The 26718-nt window shown below is 32.6% G+C and overlaps 1 protein-coding gene across 2 annotated transcripts; it reads right to left on the bottom strand.

Moving 5' to 3' along the window:
* Positions 1-2750: 2750 nt before the first annotated feature.
* On the bottom strand, positions 2751-26718 carry LOC140436392 (uncharacterized). 2 transcript variants are annotated; one of them, XM_072525152.1, is made up of 2 exons: positions 26249-26718; positions 2751-5479 (listed from the first exon to the last, which is right to left on the bottom strand). In XM_072525152.1, the coding sequence occupies exons 1-2, from the start codon at positions 26466-26468 to the stop codon at positions 3720-3722; spliced, it is 1980 nt and encodes a 659-aa protein (XP_072381253.1). In that variant the 5' UTR covers positions 26469-26718; the 3' UTR covers positions 2751-3719. The 2 variants fall into 2 exon arrangements, with proteins under 2 accessions (XP_072381253.1, XP_072381254.1); XM_072525153.1 differs by lacking the exon at positions 2751-5479 and adding an exon at positions 6818-10429.

Genomic DNA, 26718 nt, shown 5'->3' with positions numbered 1-26718 from the left:
TTTTTTACACTAATTAGTTGAATAATACTATGCGACATACGACACATTGCATTCAAAATTTAGCTTATTTAGTGTTATTCCTCTTCAAGTTAGGTATTGACATACAACATATTGCATGTTTTATTTTTTCTTTTCAGACAATCAATAATGTCGAACAGAGCACGGCTGTTGGTGGAATTAGCTTTAAATTCAGCTTCAAGAGCAGATGCCTCTCACCAAGACCAAGTACCTGAAGACGATAATATCAACATTTTGACATATGAATTGGACGATGCATCAAGTCCTCAAAGAACAGAAAGCACGGTTCCAGAGCCAGTGGAAGATCTATTAGAAAATGCAGAATTGGAAGAGAATCCAGTTTTAACACCCCTGGAAGTGGCAGAAATTCCAAAAGAAACATCGCATTCCAAAACCGATATAGCTCCAAAATCATATTATTTGGAACAGAACACAGACAATGATATACCAATAATTGACTATCAGGAAGAAATGACAATAGAAGAAGAAAATATCGATCCATTTCATGAAAATGACAGTGGCAGCGAGTATCTGCCAACAGAAACTGATACTGACTCAGAAAATTTAGTTGGAAACCAAGAGGATCATCAGATACCAGACGCAAGAGCAAAAAAACGCAGCAGTAAAGGGCAAAGAGATCCATCACAGTGGAAACGAGCAAAAAATTCACAAGCCAGACTTAAAGGACATGCGTACATGGGATTTCAGAAAAATAGTGAAGGAACGTACCAGCAGACAGCCTATAAAGGTAGGCGCCAACTAAAGCCATCATGTGAGGGTCACAAAAATGAATCTAAGGGGCCGCAACAAAAATTTGAATGTTCGCAAATTACGAATGAAATGCGTAATCAAATATTTCACTATTTCTGGGAAATTAATTCTTGGGAAGGTAAACAAATTTATGTAAGCAGTCTTGTACTGCACTCTCAGCCCAAACACAGAAGAAGAAACACTGTCGAAGAGGAGTCCCGAAAGAAAACAGGTTTTAAATATTATTTAATAGCTAGAGATAATAAGGAGTCTTCAAAAAAATATCATGTATGCAAAAAAATGTTTTTAGCCACTTTAGGTGTTGTCGAAAGATCTGTAAGCGAATAGGTTTCAAAGAAATGTTTACCAAATAAAGTGCAAGCTATTAGACCAGTTTTAGTAGAGCCACCGAAGGATTCTGAATGCACAAAAAATGTTAATACATTCTTAGACAGCCTGCCTAAAGTTGAATCGCACTACTGTCGAGCATCCAGTAGAAAACTTTATTTGGAACCCACTTGGAACAGTTACAGACATTTGCATCGTGAGTTTATTAACTACTGTGAACGTCAAAACATAAGATCTTGTTCTTGGAGACTTTTCTTTCAAACTTTTAAGACAAAAAATCTTGAAATTTACACTCCTCCTAAGGACCAGTGCAACACATGTGTGATGTTTAAGAAGGGAAATTTAAGTCAATCAGATTATGATAGACATGTTGCCAAGAAAGAACAGGCACGCTCAGAAAAAGAACAAGACAAACAAAAAGCTATCTCGTCAGAGGCAGAAAACTTAAGTTATGTCTACACTATGGACTTACAAGCCGTTCTTCTTTGTCCATATACCCAAGCCTCTGCCATGTACTATAAACAAAAACTGAAGGTTCACAACCAAACATTTTTTAATCTTAATAACAAAGATGTGGCTTGTTATTTATGGCACGAGGGAAATGGAGGTTTAGATAGCGATGTGTTTGTTTCCATTTTAGTGAAGTTTCTTAATGAAGAGATAGAAAGACACAACTCGAAGACAATAATCCTATGGAGCGACGGTTGTACGTACCAAAACAGAAATGTAAATATGTCAAATGGTTTGCTGGAGATAGCTATGGAGAAAAATATTATTATAGAACAAAAGTACCTAGAGGTAGGACATACCCAGATGGAGGTGGATTCGGTCCACAGTGTGATTGAGAGAAAGTTAGGAAGAAAAAATGATATTGCTGTTCCCGCTGATTATACTAAAGTTATAAAAGCGGCCAGGCGAAACCCATCCACTTACAAAGTAGTGTCTTTGCATTACAGCGATTTTTTACAATACAGCAAAGGAATGTACACACAAATTCGACCTGGAAGCCAAAAAGGTGATCCTTGTGTCACAGATATTTGTGCATTGCAATATCTTCCTCAAGGACTGATAAAATACAAAATCAATTTTACTAATGAATGGCTCGAACTGCCACGAAGACCAAGTCGTACTAGAACGTCTGTAATTCACGAACCCTTATATTTATCGCCACGCCCAATTGAGGATTCAAAATTCTTACATCTTCAACAATTAAAATCTGTTATAGAATCAGATTATCATGCATTTTATGATAATTTAAAACATACCTGTGTGTCTCTCCAAGTCTGTTCACATATAAAAAATTAATGTGTATGATATTTTCTTCTTTCCAGTTTATTAGTTTAGAATTTTTAGTTTTGTTCTCCGCCATTTAAATCAAATAAACAAAAGGTTTGAAAATAATTAATTGTTTTTCTGAGGTGTACATGCATTACAAAATTGTCGTATGTGACATAAAATATTTAAATATTTAAACTTTCAATGCAATATGTCATATGTAACGGCATTTTGCTTAACATTACACTGACCAAAAAATCGTGTTCCTGTACTAATACCCAAATAAAAGGATACAGCATACACAAATAATCGCATTTTCAAATTTAAAAATGGTCGACGAGAAGAGTTTTTTGTCTCTCCTGAAATATTACCTCATTCCGACATACGACATATTGCAGTATCATCGACGATATGTAATGGTTTCACAGATTCACTCTCATGCAAATTTCCAACGCCGACCGTGCGTATAGAAGTATAACTTCAATAAATTTTGATTTACATAATACTATATCAATATCCAAATTTCTTCTTCTTTAAATACCGTTTCTAAAGGAGGTTTACAATGTCTTAATTAGATCAAATTTTCAGTGGTGAAAAACTGTGTCATTTTTAGAAATGTGTTTCTGGCCAGTTTTATTCTACATTTCACTTTTTGTTCTGAGCCTAAGGTCTCATTTATGCAGCATCCTAGATCAATTATTTTGTCATTTACCAAAATATGTGTATGTTTGTAGTATTCCTTTTCCATATCTCAAAAAAAGTTTTTTTCAAAAGGAAACAAGTGTGAAATAACAAAATTCAAATATATAAATTCAATTAACTTGAGTTTTTTCATGATGTCACGTTGGCGGTAGAGTCAATAGTAAAACGTAGAGCCAAACAGTTAAATGTAGAGTGAAGCAACCACCGATGATGGCAGTAAGAGAAAAAGAAATGTAGATGAAGACAAAATGGAATCTTTTCCAAGAAATAAAAAAGATGCCTGCAATGCCAGTAAAAATAAGAAGTAAGGATCAGTCAGACAGGTTACTAGCAATGGTAAAAGATATGAATTAAGTAAATTGGAAACTAAAAGAATTAAGAAATTAGCAAAAAGAATTTAAGGTTTGCGTCCATGTAAGTTGTTTCAAATTATAGACTGCAACAAATTATTTAAAAGAAATTTCTCCAGTATTTAATCTTATATGAAGTTTCATATTAAATGTTAAGAAAACTGCTTAAAACAAATGTTACATTTATTTTTTCTTCACTGCATTTTAAAAATGTTTGCCAGAAAACGGCCTAAAACAAATTTTACAGTTTTTCTCCAGTATGCACTATCAAATGTGTTACTGCTTAAGACAAATTTCACGTTTGTAAGATTTTTCACCAGTGTGCACTTTCAAATGTGTTTTCAAATGACCTGCTTCCTTAAACTGCTTAAAACAAATTTCACACTTGTAAGGCTTTTCTCCAGTGTGTATTCTCAAATGCCTTTTCAAATCACCTACTTGATTAAACTGCTTAAAACAAATTTCACACTTGTAAGGTTTTTCACCAGTGTGCAATCTCAAATGTGTTTTCAACTGATCTGCTCGATTAAACTGCTTAAAACAAATTTCACACTTGTATGGTTTTTCGCCAGTGTGCAATCTCAAATGCCTTTTCAAACTACTTGCTCGATTAAACTGTTTAAAACAAATTTCACACTTGTAAGAATTTTCCCCAGTGTGCAATGTTAAATGTGTTTTCAAATGACCTGCCAGAATAAACTGCTTAAAACAAATTTCACACTTGTAAGATTTTTCTCCAGTGTGCGATTTTATATGTTGTTTCAAATTACTTGCTTGATTAAATTGCTTAAAACAAATTTCACACTTGTATGGTTTCTCTCCAGTGTGCAATCTCAAATGTGTTTTCAAATGAAATGCTTCACTAAACTGTTTAAAACAAATTTCACACTTGTAAGATTTTTCTCCAGTGTGCACTCTCAAATGTCTTTTCAACTGATCTGTTCGAAACTGCTTAAAACAAATTTCACACTTGTAAGATTTTTCCCCAGTGTGCAAGTTTATATGTTTTTTCAAATTATTTGCTTGATTAAATTGCTTAAAACAAATTTCACACTTGTACGGTTTTTCACCAGTGTGCACTTTCAAATGTGTTTTCAAATGACCTGCTTCCTTAAACTGCTTAAAACAAATTTCACACTTGTAAGGCTTTTCTCCAGTGTGTATTCTCAAATGCCTTTTCAAATCACCTACTTGATTAAACTGCTTAAAACAAATTTCACACTTGTAAGGTTTTTCACCAGTGTGCAATCTCAAATGTGTTTTCAACTGATCTGCTCGATTAAACTGCTTAAAACAAATTTCACACTTGTATGGTTTTTCGCCAGTGTGCAATCTCAAATGCCTTTTCAAACTACTTGCTCGATTAAACTGTTTAAAACAAATTTCACACTTGTAAGAATTTTCCCCAGTGTGCAATGTTAAATGTGTTTTCAAATGACCTGCCAGAATAAACTGCTTAAAACAAATTTCACACTTGTAAGATTTTTCTCCAGTGTGCGATTTTATATGTTGTTTCAAATTACTTGCTTGATTAAATTGCTTAAAACAAATTTCACACTTGTATGGTTTCTCTCCAGTGTGCAATCTCAAATGTGTTTTCAAATGAAATGCTTCACTAAACTGTTTAAAACAAATTTCACACTTGTAAGATTTTTCTCCAGTGTGCACTCTCAAATGTCTTTTCAACTGGTCTGTTCGAAACTGCTTAAAACAAATTTCACACTTGTAAGATTTTTCCCCAGTGTGCAAGTTTATATGTTGTTTCAAATTACTTGCTTGATTAAATTGCTTAAAACAAATTTCACACTTGTAAGGTTTTTCGCCAGTGTGCACTCTCAAATGTCTTTTCAACTGATATGCTCCATTAAACTGTTTAAAACAAGTTTCGCACTTGTAAGATCTTTGTCCAGTTGCAACTTCTGTATTTTTATTTAATATTTTTCCTTCAGAGTGTTGACTCATATAATTTCCTTTGTAAGATGAATCTTCAGTTAGTGTCTCCATAATTTCCATTTTGTGTTCTTCTTGGACATAATCTAAAATACAAACCAGCTATAATATAAATATTTGAGTATTATAAGTAAAAATGAGTTCAATAATCAAATTAAAGCATAACAAAATTGAAGACAGTTGAAATAATAAACGATATAAACATGTTTTAGAAACCTGTGTTTTCTAGGACTGTGAAATATGCATGAAATTTTTTTATGATGTAGCATTAAAAAATACACACAATTCATTCCAGTAAGGGCCTAAAAGGTATTCATATTTGACATATAGTAGGCAGAAGGTGGGGGAAATCTTAATTCTTTGGCACTTTTAACTGACATTATATTACTGACAAAACCACATTATATAAAATACAGTTCTGACTGGTACTTTCAGTCCCTCAAAAAATCTACCGATACATGTTTTATTTACTACATTAAAAACCATCTGAATAAACTAGTGCATATTATGTCTGTAGTTGCCATAAATAAATTAAACCGGTTTAAACTGTCTATGCACACCAGATAAAATGTCGCTATGTCACTGAACTGAATAACACTGGTTCAGTTTAAAACATGGCTGATTCCATCTGCATGTACTTATTTTTTAAGACAGAGTGGGCATTCTGATTGTTTATTATTCTGTGCTATTACCAAAGAATATAGACGCTTATAGAAGAATTGTTCACTGTTATTTTTGAAAGTCGGCAAAAAGTGAGTCGGGTGGAACGCACGTGGTACCACCTACCACTAAAGAGCGGTCATGTCAGCTCTATTATTGCTTCTAAAATATGAAAGAGTGGGGCAATAAATGAAACTTTAGATATTTTTATATGTAGATGCTGCGTGGTCGTAGAATAGGATTAAATTTTTGCGTTTTATAAAATTTTTTAGAGAAAATAATATTATTTTAACTTTAATAAATTAATCTTTTTAGAAAAATTATTATGATTCAAATTTTTAATTGAAATATGTACAAATCTTAAGTATAAATCAGTTTAAGACTATATTGTAATAATTTCACCAATATTCATTCATTGTGAAAATGATGTTTTAGACAATACTAGTTGTTATTTTAAAACAAGATTAAATAGTATCCATACAGCGTAAAAACTTTCACATATACTATTCATTAAAAGGTACTGTTAAATATTTCAAAAATAAATCAGGAATGCTTTTTGTTGTTATTAAAAAATTATGGATGAAATGAAAGTTTGGAAGTTTCGGCGAAATGGAAAATTTCATAAGTAGTAAGCTCTAGTAAGACGTAGAGCCAAACAGTTAAATGTAGAGTAAAGCAACCACCGATGATGGTAGTAAGAGAAAAAGAAATGTAGATAAAGACGAAATAGAATCTTTTCCAAGAAGTAAAAAAGACGCCTACAATGCCAGTAAAAATAAGAAGTAAGGATCAGTCAGATAGGTTACTAGCAATGGTAAAAGATATGAATTAAGTAAATTGGAAGCTACAAGAATTAAAAAGTTAGCAAAAAGAATTTAAGGTTTGCGTCCATGTAAGTTGTTTCAAATTATAGACTGCAACAAATTATTTAAAAGAAATTTCTCCAGTATTTAATCTTATATGAAGTTTCATAGTAAATGGGAAGAAAACTACTTAAAACAAATGTTACATTTATTTTTTCTTTACTGCATTTTTAATATGTTTAACAGAAAACGGTCTAAAACAAATTTTACATTTTTTCTCTAGTACGCACTCTCAAATGTGTTACGGCTTAAGACAAATTTCACACTTGTAAGGTTTTTCCCCAGTGTGCACCCTCAAATGTCTTTTTAAATTACCTTCTGCTCTAAACTGCTTAAAACAAATTTCACAGTTGTACGGTTTTTCACCAGTGTGCAATCTCAAATGTGTTTTCCAATGATATGCATGACTAAACTGCTTAAAACAAATTTCACACTTGTATGGTTTTTCGCCAGTGTGCAATCTCAAATGCCTTTTCAAAATACCTGCTTCCTTAAACTGTTTAAAACAAATTTCACACTTGTAAGGTTTTTCTCCAGTGTGCGATTTTATGTTGTTTCAAATTACTTGTTTGATTAAATTGCTTAAAACAAATTTCACAGTTGTAAGATTTTTAACCAGTGTGCAATCTCAAATGTGTTTTCCAATGACATGCTTGACTAAACTGCTTAAAACAAATTTCACACTTGTATGGTTTTTCGCCAGTGTGCAATCTCAAATGTGTTTTCCAATGATATGCATGACTAAACTGCTTAAAACAAATTTCACACTTGTATGGTTTTTCGCCAGTGTGCAATCTCAAATGCCTTTTCAAAATACCTGCTTCCTTAAACTGTTTAAAACAAATTTCACACTTGTACGGTTTTTCACCAGTGTGCAATCTCAAATGTGTTTTCCAATGATATGCATGACTAAACTGCTTAAAACAAATTTCACACTTGTATGGTTTTTCGCCAGTGTGCAATCTCAAATGCCTTTTCAAACTACTTGCTCGATTAAACTGTTTAAAACAAATTTCACACTTGTAAGGTTTTTCTCCAGTGTGCGATTTTATGTTGTTTCAAATTACTTGTTTGATTAAATTGCTTAAAACAAATTTCACAGTTGTAAGATTTTTAACCAGTGTGCAATCTCAAATGTGTTTTCCAATGACATGCTTGACTAAACTGCTTAAAACAAATTTCACACTTGTATGGTTTTTCGCCAGTGTGCAATCTCAAATGTGTTTTCCAATGATATGCATGACTAAACTGCTTAAAACAAATTTCACACTTGTATGGTTTTTCGCCAGTGTGCAATCTCAAATGCCTTTTCAAAATACCTGCTTCCTTAAACTGTTTAAAACAAATTTCACACTTGTACGGTTTTTCACCAGTGTGCAATCTCAAATGTGTTTTCCAATGATGTGCATGACTAAACTGCTTAAAACAAATTTCACACTTGTATGGTTTTTCGCCAGTGTGCAATCTCAAATGCCTTTTCAAACTACTTGCTCGATTAAACTGTTTAAAACAAATTTCACACTTGTAAGAATTTTCCCCAGTGTGCAATGTTAAATGTGTTTTCAAATGACCTGCCAGAATAAACTGCTTAAAACAAATTTCACACTTGTAAGATTTTTCTCCAGTGTGCGATTTTATATGTTGTTTCAAATTACTTGTTTGATTAAATTGCTTAAAACAAATTTCACACTTGTACGGTTTTTCACCAGTGTGCAATCTCAAATGTGTTTTCCAATGATGTGCATGACTAAACTGCTTAAAACAAATTTCACACTTGTATGGTTTTTCGCCAGTGTGCAATCTCAAATGCCTTTTCAAAATACCTGCTTCCTTAAACTGTTTAAAACAAATTTCACACTTGTAAGGTTTTTCTCCAGTGTGCGATTTTATGTTGTTTCAAATTACTTGTTTGATTAAATTGCTTAAAACAAATTTCACAGTTGTAAGATTTTTAACCAGTGTGCAATCTCAAATGTGTTTTCCAATGACATGCTTGACTAAACTGCTTAAAACAAATTTCACACTTGTATGGTTTTTCGCCAGTGTGCAATCTCAAATGTGTTTTCCAATGATATGCATGACTAAACTGCTTAAAACAAATTTCACACTTGTATGGTTTTTCGCCAGTGTGCAATCTCAAATGCCTTTTCAAAATACCTGCTTCCTTAAACTGTTTAAAACAAATTTCACACTTGTACGGTTTTTCACCAGTGTGCAATCTCAAATGTGTTTTCCAATGATATGCATGACTAAACTGCTTAAAACAAATTTCACACTTGTATGGTTTTTCGCCAGTGTGCAATCTCAAATGCCTTTTCAAACTACTTGCTCGATTAAACTGTTTAAAACAAATTTCACACTTGTAAGAATTTTCCCCAGTGTGCAATGTTAAATGTGTTTTCAAATGACCTGCCAGAATAAACTGCTTAAAACAAATTTCACACTTGTAAGATTTTTCTCCAGTGTGCGATTTTATATGTTGTTTCAAATTACTTGTTTGATTAAATTGCTTAAAACAAATTTCGCACTTGTAAGGTTTTTCTCCAGTGTGCGATTTTATATGTTGTTTCAAATTACTTGTTTGATTAAATTGCTTAAAACAAATTTCACACTTGTAAGGTTTTTCACCAGTGTGGACTCTCAAATGCCTTTTCAAATCACCTGCTTGATTAAACTGCTTAAAACAAATTTCACACTCGTAAGATTTTTCACCAGTGTGTACTCTCAAATGCTTTTTCAAATCACACGCTTGATTAAACTGCTTAAAACAAATTTCACACTTGTAAGGTTTTTCACCAGTGTGTACTCTCAAATGCTTTTTCAAATCACACGCTTGATAAAACTGCTTAAAACAAATTTCACACTTGTAAGGTTTTTCACCAGCGTGTACTCTCAAATGTGTTTTCAACTGATCTGCTCGATTAAACTGCTTAAAACAAATTTCACACTTGTAAGATTTTTCCCCAGTGTGCAATTTTATATGTTGTTTTAAATTACTTGCTTGATTAAATTGCTTAAAACAAATTTCACACTTGTAAGGTTTTTCACCAGTGTGCACTCTCAAATGTATTTTCAAATGACCTGCTCCCTTAAACTGTTTAAAACAAATTTCACACTTGTGAGGTTTTTCTACAGTGTGTACTCTCAAATGCCTTTTCAAATCACCTGCTTGTTCAAACTGCTTAATACAAATTTCACACTTGTAAGAATTTTCCCCAGTGTGGGATTTTATATGTTTTTTCAAATTATTTGCTTGATTAAATTGCTTAAAACAAATTTCACACTTGTACGGTTTTTCACCAGTGTGAACTCTCAAATGTATTTTCAAATGAGCTTCTCGATTAAACTGCTTAAAACAAACTTCGCACTTGTAAGATCTTTGTCCAGTTGCAACTTTCATATTTTTATTTAATGTTTTTCCTTCAGAGTGTTGACTCATATAATTTTCTTCGTAAGATGAATCTTCAGTTAGTCTCTCCATAATTTCCATTTTGTGATCTTCTTGGATGTAACCTAAAATACAAACCAGCTATAATATAAATATTTGAGTATTATAAGTAAAAATGAGTTCAATAATCAAAGTAAAGCATAATAAAATTGAAGACAGTTGAAATAGTAAATGATATAAACATGTTTTAGAAACCTGTGTTTATATGTGTAATAATCACCAGAACGACTTTTAAATATGCATGAAATTTTTTTTATGATGTAGCATTAAAAAACAGAGATGTAGCATCTCTGATTCTGTGATCAACTCTCTCATCCATCGGGCCATTTCGATTTCTGAACCTGACAACCTTAGAGAAGAACTTGGCCATCTGCAAAAAACCCTTGTCGCCAACGGTTACTCCAAGTCCACAATTCAAAATATTACACACCGACATCTACATCCCCCTTTACACCCTAGGACGACAAATTCAGAATCTTCGGGTAATACTCCTGTGGCTTTTCTTCCGTATATTCGAAGTGTCACTGATTCTTCTTCTTCTGGTTCCTATCCGTTTCGGATGTTGGAAATCATATTGGCAATCATGACCTTGCTCGCTGCGGCTCGAAACAGCTCCGTTGAGGTTTTCTTAAACCATGTTCTCAGTGTCACTGATAGGATTGGCAAAATTCTTCGCAAAGAAGGTATCAGGACTACTTTTCGACCACCCAAGAAAATCTCACAATATCTACCCTCTCCTAAGGACCCATTACCGCCCCTATCTTCCTGTGGTGTCTATTCTATTCCTTGTTCATGTGGACAAGTGTATATTGGCGAAACTGGTCGTTCCGTCAAAACTCGGATTCAAGAGCATCAAAGATGCATTCGATCAGGTCTCTTCTCCCATTCTGCAGTTGCAGAACACTGCCAAGAAACCGGTCATTCCATATTGTTCGAAAAAACCCATATTATTTCTAAGAGCCCCTTCTTTTATTCCAGGAAAATCCGCGAATCTCTAGAGATCCGAAAAAATCCACATAATATCAATCGAGAGGAAGGATACTACTTGTCTTCCATCTGGAATCTCAGTCTAGAGCCGCCGTCCGGTCCCGCTACCACGATGCAGCCACATGATTGGCCAGCGCGCGCTTCTTGACGTTCGCGCCACGGAGTGTGCCGATACGTCCCAACACGACAGGTCACCGCGACTATAAATAGAGCGGTAGCGGAGTAATCGTCGGATTCACTCCCCGCCTCTCGACGCGTTAGTGTTCTGAGCTGTTGGACGTGAATCCCTGTCCTGGCATTTGGTTTTCACCTCTGGCTGCGTTATGTAGTTGAGTTACTGTGACCAAATGCCCATCTTGGTAGTTAGTATTCGCCTCTGGTTGCGTTGAGTAACTGAGTTACCGTTGCTAACTACCCATCTTCCTGTCTTTTGTTTTCTTTTTTGTTCTCCTGAAGAAGCTACATACAATTGTAGCGAAACGTCGAGATGAACCCACTTTTGGGTCACTCACAAATGACACGGTCCAAACCCGGAAGACGAATAAACTATAATAACTGGAAAGAATGGTATATTAATTCCAAAAAGGGACTGTATTATAAAACTATCCAAACAGAGATCCCATCTAAAAGCTGGTTTACTGACTATCAAGGCAACAAGGTCTTTATATCATATATATGTAGACTTAGGTTTGGCCAATCCTTAGTTCCACAACATAAACATAAAATAGGACTGTCAGACACAAACTGTTGTGAATGTGGAGAATTAGGATCCGCAGAACATATGATATTAGATTGTAAATTAAAAAAAAAAGAAATAGATTATTTTATAGATCAAATTTATATTACACAATATATAAGAAAACATTTTAATCTATAAGCTTTGATTGCTACTAAAGATAAAAGTATCTATGAGATCCTAATTAAACACATTATTAATATAAAACTAAAATTGTGAAAATTAAAATACAAAAAAAAAGAAAAAGGTAAATAAAAAAATAAAGAAATACATAAATAAAAAAAAATTAAAAAAAAAGAAAATATATAGAAAATAAAAAAAAACACACAAAGAGGACCTAAACCACCGAGGAATTGAACCGGGTTTATGCCCTAGCGCTGTGTTAATATATATATATATATATATATATATATATATATATATATATATATATATATATATATATATATATATATATACATAATTTAATAGTTATTAATAGTATTAGTATTTAGTATAGCATAAAAACAAAAAAAAGTGCTCACCAAAATATATATGTAGGTACCTGTATAATATATGTGTGAATTACTATTGTAAATCATTATTATCAAATATTCATAAATATAATGAGTATAAGAGATATAATTATAAGAGTAATTTTAGTTCGACTAATGGATTAAGTCCACAGTCAAAAGAAACCAACAGCACACACACAATACAGAATTATTGACATTCTTTTATAACATGAAGAAGGTGATTTGCTTCAAAGGTAGTGTTTACAAAGAAATATTCTAGTTGTTGTTTCCAATTTGAATATAAGCCTTGAACCATTATCACAAGTACATTTTGTGCAATTATTGATTCCTTTTTCCCATTTCCTATATCATATAGACCAGCAATCTCATCACGAGCTGTATCAAAAAATAAATTACTTTTAATAGACATTTCATCAATACAAATACTACAGTGCTTGTCCTGATCTAACATTGTGTTCACTTTTAATTTTAGGCATCAAATATTTGGTCATTATTCAAACCAGGTTTACAGACCAAATTTTCAGTAATTTTTTGAAGACTTCGTTTTGAGGGCAAATACAATATTCTTTCCATAAAAGCCTAGGCTCTTGGGCCCAAAAATATAGTGTTGATGCAAATTGTTTATATTCATCAGAGTATCTTCTACTTTTTGGAGGTTTAGTTTTTAAAATTGCTTGAGCTTTCACTATTTCTGCTAGGGGTTTGTTTAATAACTTGTCACACATTTGAAAAAATTTACTTATAATTTAATAATCTAATATCATCTTCCTTCTTTTTGGAGGAGGTACATGCTTTTTTTACATGTGCAAGTAAAGTTTTTATTTTCAACCTCATTTTGCTTTTTCTTGGTGTACCACCACATAACTTTGAGGGGGTTTGTGTTGCAGAGGATTGTGCATATGGGGTGAAGCTTTGTGGAGTATGGTGCCTATGTGGAGTAGACACTTCCTGCCTATTAACATCAGCATCTGAAATATAAAAATATATTTAATGACCAAATAACATATTGTAACGAAATAGCCCATCTCTGATACGTCATAATTCTTAGAAGGACAAATCTAGAAAACGTAAGAATCGGCATGTCAATACCGCCCGTATTCGATGGTTCTTTCGACGAGACAATTAGAGGTGCGACAACGCCAGAATATTCTCGAACCTAGTAACTGTAGTATATATACAAGTAACGATGATTAAAGTTTTTAGTTGTTAAGATACTACCGAACTGTAAAGTTATAAATAAATATACGTATATAAATTCGAACCGCTCGTTTTATTTAATCTCGCTACAATATAAATGTTCAAAGTAGATGTGTTAATGCTTATTAGTCATTAATTGAATGCATAATACAGTTGTAGGAGCAATAAATAAAATTACCTGTTACCAGAAACTCTTCCATCAAAGTATCAGGTATAGTACTATGTTTGTCATCAGTTGGATTATTAATAGCAACTGGATGCAAATTGTCTATTTCAGTTGTACCTAAAACCACAGCATAAATACTACTCAGTATGTAACCATAAGATATATGTTCTTAATAAGGATGATAAAAGATCATTAAATTTCACAATTCCAGATCCTGTTTAAATTATGAAATACAACAAACAACTTATATAAGTAGATACTGATTTTTATATGACGTTTATAAAAAAGCACTATAATTGGGAATAAATAAAAAGTATCTACCTTCCAGCCTTATGACTTTCTTTATTGGTTTGTCTGTGTGTCAGGAATATTGGCGAGAAAATTGTTGGATGTGCTTGTTCAAATAAGGTCTTCCTTGTGTTTCCTTTGGACATGTACACCGGTTCAAAATGTTTCTCGCACATTTTATAATCACTATGCAATTCAGCATGCTTAGAAAGCAGATCTTCCCTGTTGGCTGCTTTCAGCCAAAACTGAGCTCTAAAAAAAATGTATTTAACTAAAATATAAAAATTCAGACAACATTTGTAACACGTTTGAATTTCAAATTTAATTTGTTTACCTGCTACGATAAGTGGGTATCGAAAAGAGACTAATTTCTTCACCAGATTTCGATGGGCACACACGAACAATACAATAAAATCCTTCTTTTCGTGCAGCCATCACAATAAGTTTATTACACAAATATATTAAATTAACTAACTAAATTAATTAAACTAACTATTATGAAACAAACATCAAACACTTCTCAATATACAAACAAACTTCAATTTTTAGGTTGACAACAAAACTAATTAGAACATGGCGGATTCGCACATGCGCAAAGAAATTTGGATTGTGAAAAGGCCCCTCGTTTCGCTTCTTGTTGGGATGGTGTATTCTGTGGTCTGACTGCGTATAGATGTGAACCATTACTCACTTTACAGTTAAATTGTTCTTTAATTAATCCAAAATTTTGCAAATATTTGATTAATTCCGCATTGAAAATAAAGTTCTGATTGGTTAAAAATGCAGGGATAAATTAAACCCCCATAAAAATAGTGTCCAGTGAAAAAATGTATGGATACATCTTCTTACATTTACTGCACCCAAAAACCATGGTTTAATTTCGAATTTTACATTTAAAGTGTTCATTAATTAACACGTTCACGACGGCATTAAATTTGTCAGTAACATTTACTGACGTTACCAGATCCCCGTATCTGGTAACACTGTCTACTGTTCGGACGATACCAGACCTATGGGTCTGGTAAACATATCTATAAATAAACGGTTTCTGTGACTTTATATTTGAAATTACCTTGAATCTAACACTGCTGTTACGAATATTTGTTATTGTTATAAATGTATTTAGTTAATTTTAAGTTCTATCATGTTACCCAAAATTTCCCGTTGCTACTGTTCTATAGACTATGTCAAATAGAATAAAAACGTCAGAAAATAAACGTGTCACCGATTAGGGAAAAATTTAAATAATTTTAGCAGACAGCAAGAGAACAGTAAGTAATGGGAATTAATTAATTTTTTATATTGTTAATTTTATATATTGTAGGAATTTGAGTTTGGTTTTTCGCAAATAAAAACAGTAAACTACAAATCCGTCAATTGCTGGCTGTACAATAAATATAAATTCCCAACAAGCTCAAATTCTATTCATCACACGCGATTGCTGAATCACACAATCTTACAAGATCTACGAATATGGGTCCATCAGTTGTTGGACGAACCAAAATTGATCTATGTCCTGTGTGCGGCAAAACATATCGTGAAAAACGGATGGTAGAATGTACAGAATGTAAAAAATGGTGCTGTTTTGAATGCGTAAATGTACAGGATGATTTCGAAGTAATTGGTGATGACAGCTGGAAGTGCCCTCTTTGTGTAGACGCAGCCACTAAGAAGTCTCACCCACAAGGTTCCAAAATCAAGAAATCTTGTTCTACAACCTCCTTAAAAAGCTCCTCATCAACAAGCAGCAAAACAAAAATGAAGCTTCAACTTCTGCAGGAAGAACGAGATCTATTACGTCAAGAACGAGAGTTAACCAAGGAGTCTAGGAGAATTATAGAAGAAGATGAGTGCTCGAATGCTAGTCAAGACATCGATGAAGAAGAAATAATTGAAACTAACCCTTTGGTCAATAAATTCCTTTCTCTAAATATAGATAAGCCCGTTATCGACAATATTGCCCCTTTAAGACCAACACTTGGTAAGCCTCTGCCAACTTATAACGATAAAAGTTCAGGTATATTATATAAAAGAAGGGATCCTGGAGATCTCCCTATTTTTAATGGTAATCCATATGACTGGCCCGTTTTTATTAGTAGTTTTGAAAGATCTACTGAGCTATGTCAAGTAGATAATCATGAGAATATATTAAGATTACAAAAATGTTTAAAAAGGTCCAGCAAGAGTCAGTGTTTCAAGTTTTTTAATATTACCTCAATGTGTGCCCCAAATTATAGCTACATTAAAAATTCTTTTTGGAAGACCAGAGCAAATTATTGAAGCTCATATAAATTCTATTCGTAGATTACCACCTCCTAAACCGGAAAAACTTGAAACTCTGGTAGAATTTGCTTTAGCAGTTAAAAATTTATGTGTTTTATTGGAAGCATCTAATTTAAAAGACTATCTTAATAACCCTACCCTTATGCATGAACTATTAGAGAAACTACCTTCACAAATTAAAGTTAATTGGGCGATATATCGCAGTGCTTTTCAAAATTTTCAGGGATTAAGGGAACTTGCTGATTGGTTGTATAATCTGGCAACAAATGTTTGTTCTGCTCTACCTACACTAATAATAATGTGCATGCTAATATACATGAACCAAATGCCTCCAGTGAAACACATAATTGTAAACTGTGTAATCAGAGAGATTGTAAAAAGATTGCAGGTTGTTCAGAATTTCAGAGATATTCATTATCTCAAAGATGGGAGGCTGTTAAAGCCTTAAATTTATGTAGGCTTTGCTTAAAGAAACACAGATTTCCCTGTAAGTATCCTGTAAAATGCAACAAAGAAGAATGCCAAAAGAAGCATCATCCTCTTCTTCATGAATTTTCAGAACAAGTATCCAATAAAAGTACTAAGCTTATCAAAAAGGAAAGCGGTATGCAAACAGTAGAATCACACCTCTTATCTGCAGATGAAGAAAGTAATGCACATCAAGGAACACGCTTTCGAATACTTCCCGTTGTTTTAAGAAATGGAAGTAGGGAGGTCACTACATTTGCCTTTCTAGATGAAGGGTCTTCCGTTACTTTGTTAGAAGAAAGTATTGCCAAAAAGCTAAATATAATGGGAAACCCAGAACAACTTTGCTTAAAATGGACAGGAAATCAAGAACGCTTAGAAGATGCGTCAGAAAAAGTATTTTTTTCTATTGCTGGTGATTATAATGGGGCCAAAGAATTTGACCACCGACCAGCCAGAACGGTAAGAAAATTAGGCCTTCCAAAACAAACTCTCGATGCAAAGGCAATTAAAGAAAGCTTTCCCTATCTAAAAAACTTGCCTTTCAAATCATATAAGAACGCTGTTCCTCAGATCTTGATAGGCTTAGATAACTGGGACTTGGCGTTACCACTTCGAGTGAAGGAAGGTCTAGAACTTCAACCGATAGCTGCAAAGTCCAGGTTAGGTTGGACCATTTTTGCAATGTTTTCAAATAACGATGTGGAATTAAACTACTCATACCACATTTGCGAATGTAGTTCTGAAAGCATTACTAACCAAGAACTCTTCAATACTGTAAAAGATTTCCTTTCAGTTGAAAGCCTCGGAGTTCAAAATATTAAACCGTCTGTTTCCAAAGAATTAGATAGGGCTATTCATATACAAGAAAGTACCCTAGTTCAAATTGGTAACCAATATAAAATTGGATTACTCTGGAAATACGACAACTTGAAACTCCCTAATAGTAAACCCATGGCTATTCAAAGACTGGAGTGTATAGAGAGAAAAATTAAGAAAAATCCAAAACTAGGTACCAAAATTAATCAACAAATTCAAGATTTTCTAGAAAAGAAATATATTAGAAAACTGTCAGAACAAGAACTCTTAGAGCATCAAGAAAAAACATGGTATCTTCCCATATTTCCGACCTTTAATTCTAATAAACCTGACAAATTCAGATTAGTTTGGGATGCAGCAGCAACCGTACAGGGAATATCCTTAAATTCTATGTTATTAAAAGGAGATGACCAACTTGCTTCTATATTAGGCGTCCTCCTACGATTTCGTGAAAGTAAGATTGGCTTTTCTGGAGACATCAAGGAAATGTTTCTTCGTGTAGGTATAATAGAAGAAGATCAACATACACAACGATTCTTGTGGCGCAATGGTAGCTCTGATAATCCTTTGGAAGTTTATATCATGACTGTGATGACCTTCGGGGCTACCTGCTCACCCAGTTGTGCACAGTTTGTTAAAAACGCTAATGCGAAGAAATTTAGCGTAGAATATCCTAGCGCTGTTGATTCCATAGTAAAGAATCATTATGTCGATGATCTCTTAGAATCAACAGACACTGAGGATGAAGCCATCCAATTGGCAAAAGAAATTGCCTTAATTCACGCCAGCGGAAATTTTGAAATAAGAAACTGGAGATCAAACTCTGAAAAATTAATAAAAATCATGAACACCACCCACGGAAATAACGAGGAAGTCAACCTAGATATAGGAAACAATAATAGCATGGAAAAGGTTCTAGGAATGTGGTGGGATTTAAAGGGAGATAATTTTATTTTCAATTTAAAATGTAATAAAGGAAACAAAGATGTTTTAAGTGGATTAAGAAAGCCAACAAAGCGAGAAATTTTACAAATCTTAATGTCTGTATATGACCCTTTAGGTTTGTTAGCAAACTTTTTGATTTATGTGAAGATTCTTTTACAGGAAATATGGAGGAGTAACATTTCTTGGGATCAACCAATAACCAATGAACAGTTTCAAAAATGGCTTGTTTGGTTAAAACAGCTTCCAGAAATAGAGAAAGTTTCAATTCCAAGATATTTTCTTAATAAACTCGAAAACTGGAAGGATACCAATACGCAAATGCACATTTTTGTAGATGCCAGCGAACACGCAAGTGCTTGTGTGGCATATCTAAGAATAATGAAAAAAGATGTCATAGAGTGTACTTTGATTGGAGCGAAAACACATGTAGCACCATTAAAACCACAAACTATTCCTCGATTGGAACTTAATGGTGCGGTAATGGGTTCAAGGTTTGCTAAAAGCCTTTGTCAACATCTTTCCATAACTGTGCACAACATTGTTTATTGGACAGATTCTTCAACAGTTTTAAGCTGGTTAAGAAATGAAGACCCAAGAAAATTACCAAAGTTTCAACAGTTTTAAGCTGGTTAAGAAATGAAGACCCAAGAAAATTACCAAAGTATGTTGCTTACAGAGTGGCCGAAATTCAACAAAACTCAATGATATCACATTGGAGATATGTACCTACTAAGAATAACATAGCCGACGAAGCTACTAAATGGACGAAACGTCCCAATTTGAAAAATACCAGGTGTTGGTTTAAAGGTCCTGATTTTCTGTATCAATTAGAAAACAGTTGGCCTCCAGACACCACCCTTAAAAAGGAAAAGGCCAATAATTTTACCAAGAGGAAGTCGTTTAACTTTACTAATTATTGAAGACTATCACAAAAGATATCACCATAGAAATCATGAAATTGTAGTAAATGAGATAAGACAAAAATTTTATATACCAAAACTCAGACAACTAGTTAAAAAGATTAGGACCAATTGTCAAAATTGCAAGGTCAAATTTGCTAAGCCAAAACCACCAGAAATGTCACCTCTACCGCCATGTAGACTTGCAACATTTACTGCTCCGTTTACACATACTGGCATGGATTATTTTGGTCCAATAAATGTAACTGTTGGAAGACGGACGGAGAAAAGATGGGGAGCTTTATTTACGTGTCTCACGACTAGAGCAGTCCATCTCGAAGTAGCTTACAAACTAGATGTGGACAGTTTTATACTATGTTTGACAAATTTTATTAACAGAAGAGGACGACCAAGGCATATATATTGTGATCGAGGTACGAATTTCATTGCAGCTGAACGAGTATTGAGAGAAGAACTGCAAAAGATTGACAGTAAATTAATAGCCAATTCACTGATTAGCCCAGAGCTAAAATTTCACTTCAACGCACCCCTTTCCCCACATATGGGTGGGGCCTGGGAGCGCCTAGTGAAAGCGGTTAAAATTTCGTTATATGATTCTTTACCAAGCAGGAACCCTACTGACCAATTACTTTATAGTTGTCTCATAGCTGCAGAAAACATAGTAAACTCAAGACCACTTACTTATCTTCCAATAGAATCTGAAGAATCTGAATCTCTAACCCCAAATCATTTTCTAATTGGATCTTCAAACGGAGATAAACCAATTGGATTTTTAAACGAAGATGTTAAAGTATTTAAATTTAATTATTTGTACAGAGAGCAATTTGCAAATAAATGTTGGCGACGCTTTATTTCTGAATACATACCTGAACTACTACTTCGGGCAAAATGGCATAAACAAGTTGTACCAATTAAACAGGGCGATATTGTAATTATATGTTATAAAGATTTACCAAGATGCAATTGGCCAAAGGGTAAGGTAATTAAAGTTAAAAAATCATCTGATGGGCAAGTGCGACGAGCAATTGTTCAAACAAAAAATGGAATATATGAACGTCCTGTTATAAAATTAGCAGTAATACCAATAAATGGAGACTAAAAAGATGATGAAAAATAAGTGGTACAGTTTCTCTTTTGCATAGAACTGTACCGGGTGGGAGTGTTACGAATATTTGTTATTGTTATAAATGTATTTAGTTAATTTTAAGTTCTATCATGTTACCCAAAATTTCCCGTTGCTACTGTTCTATAGACTATGTCAAATAGAATAAAAACGTCAGAAAATAAACGTGTCACCGATTAGGGAAAAATTTAAATAATTTTAGCAGACAGCAAGAGAACAGTAAGTAATGGGAATTAATTAATTTTTTATATTGTTAATTTTATATATTGTAGGAATTTGAGTTTGGTTTTTCGCAAATAAAAACAGTAAACTACAAATCCGTCAATTGCTGGCTGTACAATAAATATAAATTCCCAACAACTGCCATCTCATAGTAAACATTCTAATCCATTTCTGGCAGACATAGTACCAGATTCCGATGTCCGGTAAAGTATTTACGGTATATAAAAAATATACTGATACTGATGTGGCAATTTGAAATATTTTACTTTTAAAAGATAAATAAAATGATCAATTTTTATTTGAAGTAATATTAAAGTGTGCAAAAATATATAATAATTAAAATAGTAATTAATAATAAGATATGTTTATCATTAAAACAAGTTAAGCACAAAGCCGGTTTATTTTCGCAATTTTCACAAAAAGTGTTTACTTTGGTCACCTTCTTGTCAGCTTCCTTACTTTTCGTAGTCTGTCTCAGCTTCTTGTAACAATCAACACAATTTCGTCTACGTTTTCTACCAGGACCTTCTTTTCGTTTCAGACAATGTTTTCGTTTTGATTGAAGTTGGTTTCAGAAATACACCCATTTTGATTTGAAAGTTGTAATGTTAACTGTTCACGAAATGTTAGCATTGGTATCTTTTTTTCGATGTTTGTTTTATTATAGATAATCCAGCTGTTGATTATTGTAGCACCAAAGATTAGTTCGAATACTACCTTACCATACCACTTAAGACCTTAAGACCTCGTAAGGAAGAATAATAAGCTGCCATTTGGTCACTGTAATCTACACCTTTTTTAGCTTTGTTGTAGTCTTGGATAACTTGCGGTTTAAAAATATATTCCACTGGTTCCTCCCTTGGTTTTGATCTCTTTTTCTTGCCCGTATTGCAGAAGTTTAGGGCACGCTCAGGTTTACTGGATAACATTAATACCGATCTCTCGTCTTGCCAACGGATTACCTTTATATTGTCATTATTTTTGATGCCAATTATTTCATTTTTATTTAGTTTCTTTTGAACTATTCTCTTTGGAATACCTTTCCGATTGCTTCTAAGTGTCCCACAATAAAAAGTTTGGTGATCTAATAGATCTTTTGCAAGAAAATGCCCGAATAAAAGTTATCAGCATATAAAGTTCGTCGGGCATCTAACAAGCTATTGTTTGTTAGCTGTCATGATTTCATGGAGTCAGATTTTGTATAATTTATCGTTGCTTTCTAGTATACCGTCGTTATTTTGAAAATGTAGATACCGTATAATTAATGAAAATCTATCCCTAGTCATAACTGAGGAGATAAACTTATTATTATAAAGGTCATTTTTGGACCAATATAATCGAATATTAGGGACCTTCACGAATCCTATGCAGATCACGCTACTAAAGAATTTTTTAATTTCTTCTTTATTAGTTGGAACCCACTTACTGTTGGATTTTTGTTTGATACTGTATACACCAATTTCTTGTTCTGCATATCTATTGGTTTCTTGAACAATTAATTCCAAAATTTCATCTGTGACAAATAGACAAAAAATATCCAATGGGCTCATATTTTCACATTGAATATTTATTTTAGAATCTGTAGGATATTCATCAAAATCTAATTTATCTGTTTTCTGAATGTCAGTCCATACATCTTCCTTAGCATCACCTAGAAATAAATATAATGAGAATCAAATTATAAGATTCATTTTTCTTCTTACCAATTTCTTTTTCCGATTCATAATTATCAGTTTCTATATCACTGTATACTTCTTCGTTCAAATATATGGATTCGTCCCCATCAGAATTGTCGCTATCTTCACTAGGAGTGTATTCAGGATCTTCATCAGACAAGTTTTCAAATGGATCACTATCAGATTCACTTTAAGTTTGTATCCAAGCATTTTGGTGTTTGTTTAGCACCAATTTAACCATTTTTTCGCCTCTAGACGACATTTTTATGGATTTTAATAAAAAAACAACACACTTGTACAATGTTTACTATAACACTAATAACCAGATACGGAGTTCCGGTAAATCCCATAGCGTAAAAAATTTCTTTGTGGGACGTTACCAGGTGCTGGTATCTGGTAACTTAAAACCGAACTAAAATATAAAGCACATTATGACGATTCCGTAGGTACCTATATCATAATATTTAATTCATAAATAGCCATTTTATCGTTGTCGGCGCTAGCGCAAGGTCTCCAAATTTCAATGCCGGTTGAACGTAAAGTTCATACCAGATCCATGTATCTGGTAGCGTCGTGAACGTGTTAATCCAACCTTTTGTAAATATTACAAATATTCTGTATCATAATATTTGTGTAATAATTGTTATATACTCGGTTCGCTAATCCCAGTCCGAACTGTCTAGTGATTTTAGTAATTATGTTTTTACGAAGTTAGTTACTTTTTGACAGACTAGAAGTGGCTGGAAATTACTATACAACCAAGCACACGTGCTCATAGCGCATTTTATTAGAGTATTTCGTCGACCTCTTTTGCAAACTTATACTATTACTTAGAAATTTATAGCGTGTATAAAGAACGTAAGTTTTTATTATATATAAAAAATATATTTTATAAAAAAGTTACGGTAATTTAGTTTATATCGTTAGGTTGCGGCAAATGTAGGCAACCAACTTAAACTTTTTGTTAGCATTTAGTTGGATTTTCTTGAATATATTTAATAAACGTTTAATATTTTCCAGTTAATTTATTATTTTTTTAAAAGTGACGATAATAATGCTGAATAAGCAATTTTTTTATAAAATATATTTTTTATATATAATAGAAACTTACTTTCTCTATACAGGCTATAAATTTCTAAGCGAATTTAATTTTTGACGCCATGTCAAACTGTATTGGATGTTAACTGAAATGTTTTTGTTATTAGGAACATATTTACATAGTTTCAAAAATATATTTTAATCATCAGCATCCTTACTCATCTAAAAATATTAACTTTTAAAGAACATTTATCATATTTATTTAAGAAAAACTTTAACTCTAATATCTATCTACTATCCCTAATAATAAAATTTAAAATAGAACTAACCAATTAACTAAATAGAACTAACACAGAAGTAAACAAAATAAAACTATATTAGCTAAAATAAACAACGCGAATAATACAAATATTTACTATACTATAAATCCTCAATTTAGAAGAGTGATTTCATAGTTTTAACGCCAAATATCCTCAAATTTAAATGTACACAGCGGCCCTCGAAAACTATCCGTTTTCTCAATTGCAATTTGCGTTTCCTCATACGAAATTACAGAATATTTAAGTAGTATATTTATTTGTGCTTCTCTATAGTAGACTTGACCAGAAGTTGTCGTACAGTGTAGCCAATTCTTGTTCACAAGTAGTAATAATTATGGTCATACAAAACATGTATTCTTCCACGCAGCGATTATTACCGTCATAAAAATACCAAAAAACATGATTTTTTCAATAGTAAAAATTAAGCACAAAATTGTAATGAAATAAATTTTATTTATATGTTCCGTTTCGTTACATATTTAAATTTATAAAATAAAAATCGATATTTTAAAACATTATTTTTCAATCGTTTGGCAACGTTGGAATTAGCGAGGAAACTCCGATTTTATGTGATAAGATTCCAAAAATGAAAAGCCGCAAAAGAGACGGAAAATATTAACGTCCGAAGAGAAAGTAATGATACGAAACGTTTATGAAGGCAGAAAAATGGCATTACATGTTAACCAAGCGGTCGAACCCATCATAAAAAAACCAAAAACAAAAAAAAACGAGAAGAACATAGTAAGTGTATATAGTGTTTGTGTTTAAATAGAATAGTACAATGTTTTATTACATCAAAAATTATTTTTATTTTGTTTTTACAGAATTTTATTTTGTTTTATAGGATTTTATTTTGTTTTGTTTTATACTGTTTAAGTGTTTTGTTCATTTGATTTAATGGGACAATATGGCTCTTGGCGAATACCCATTTAAAAAAAGTAACGCGCCACAAGACATACCTTCGGGGTGGTGTGGAAACTGTCTTAAAATGTGTTTTAAAAAAATTTCATTGTGTAACTCTTTAAGGACGGGTCACGTTAAAAGGCGTTTTAGCGTAATCACGACAGCCAGGTGGCATCAGTAAGCTTTCTGCAAAATTACTTGTTTTTTATAGCTTTTTGTTTGTGGCATTCTGTATTTTTAGGAGACTGTAGGGAATAAGCCACAAAATATTTATTTATAGATTTAATTTACTGATGTTTCGATCTCTATATAAAGAGATCATTTTCAAATATACAAGTGATAGTAACATTTATTTTTCTATGGCTTTTTGTTTGCCGTTCTGTATAATTAGAAATAATGTTGGGAATAAGTAACAATATATTTAATTGAAATGTTTAATTTACTGATGTTTCGATCTCTATATAAAGAGATCGTTTTCAAATATACAAATGATGGTAATATTTATTTTTCTGTGGCTTTTTGCTTGTGACATTATTTTTAAGGAGAATGTTGGAAATAAGCCATAATACATCTATTTACATGTTTATTTTACTGACGTTTCGATCTCTATTCCAAAGACTGTTTTTAAAGTTAAGAAAAAAAAAGAAAATAAATAATAAAAGATTATATAAATATCTAATAATAAACAAATAAAATAAATATAACTATAATTTATATCTTTGAAAACGGTCTTTGGGTATAGAGATAAAGGTTTCTGACAATGAATCTGTCAAAATATGCCTGAGCTAAGCGAATGGAGTATATCAATAATAGAAAACACTGCCATTTTGTCAGACTTAAAATGCAAAACATAAAACTGTCTATGCACACCAGATAAAATGTCACTATGTCACTGAACTGAATAACACTGGTTCAGTTTAAAACATGTCTGATTCCATCTGCACATACTTATTTTTTCAGACATAGTGGGCATTCTGATTGTTTATTATTCTGTGCTATTACTAAACTTTTTTAAACTGTCAAAAAACTTGTTTCACATTGTGAAAAAGCTGTAAATTTACATCATTTAAAATGTTTTGAAACAGAGAAACCTATGAAAAAAATTGGCAACCTGACAAGTGGTAAAACACTGTCATCTTCAATTTCTTCAACACAAATATCACCTTAAAAACAACGACAAATATGTCTCAAATTAGCATGGCTAATAGAGGGACCAAAGTTGGCGAGGCTTGGGAAAGTTATTCCTATTATAATATGGAGAAATACATAGTCACTAACCTTTTTGAGTTTTTTGGTTTTCTTCAAATGACTTAAGTTTATATCCATGTTGTTCCATTTCAGTATCTATGGGGTATTTCTTTAAGTTGAAATAATCATATGTGTAATGTGTACTTTGAATATTGGATTCCTCCTGAATTTCAAATTTAAAGCCATCCAATTCTTTATACTCTATTTCTATTTTACACGTTTCGTCGCTAATTTCTTGTTTTCCTTCCATTTTATTACACCTGATTTTAACCTATTAATTTTTAAATTTCTTATCGCTTGGATTTGGATTGTATGTGCTTCATTTCTAATTTCTAAAGTAAACACCATACCATATACATATATAAGAAGGTTAGGTGTAAACACCTGTGGCCTGTTTGCGGGAAGCAAAGTAGTCGGGGCACACTTTAAAAACTGTTTTACTGATTTATTAACAATAAACTACATACTAAAAACAAGTAAGAGTTCTTTTTGTTGTCACC

The sequence above is a fragment of the Diabrotica undecimpunctata genome, chromosome 3 (genome assembly GCF_040954645.1).
Source record: "Diabrotica undecimpunctata isolate CICGRU chromosome 3, icDiaUnde3, whole genome shotgun sequence".
Lineage (NCBI taxonomy): Eukaryota > Metazoa > Arthropoda > Insecta > Coleoptera > Chrysomelidae > Diabrotica > Diabrotica undecimpunctata.
The sequence above is the reverse complement of the archived record's forward strand: the minus strand, read 5'-3'. Positions and strand labels throughout refer to the sequence as shown.

Bases quoted from the DNA above. Each gene is read 5' to 3' on its own strand.
- LOC140436392 (XM_072525152.1), bottom strand. From the start codon at position 26,468: ATGGAAGGAAAACAAGAAATTAGCGACGAAACGTGTAAAATAGAAATA. The intron at 5,480-26,248 runs GTTAGTGACTAT...TTTGTATTTTAG, and splicing joins AAACCAAAAAACTCAAAAAG to ATTATGTCCAAGAAGAACAC.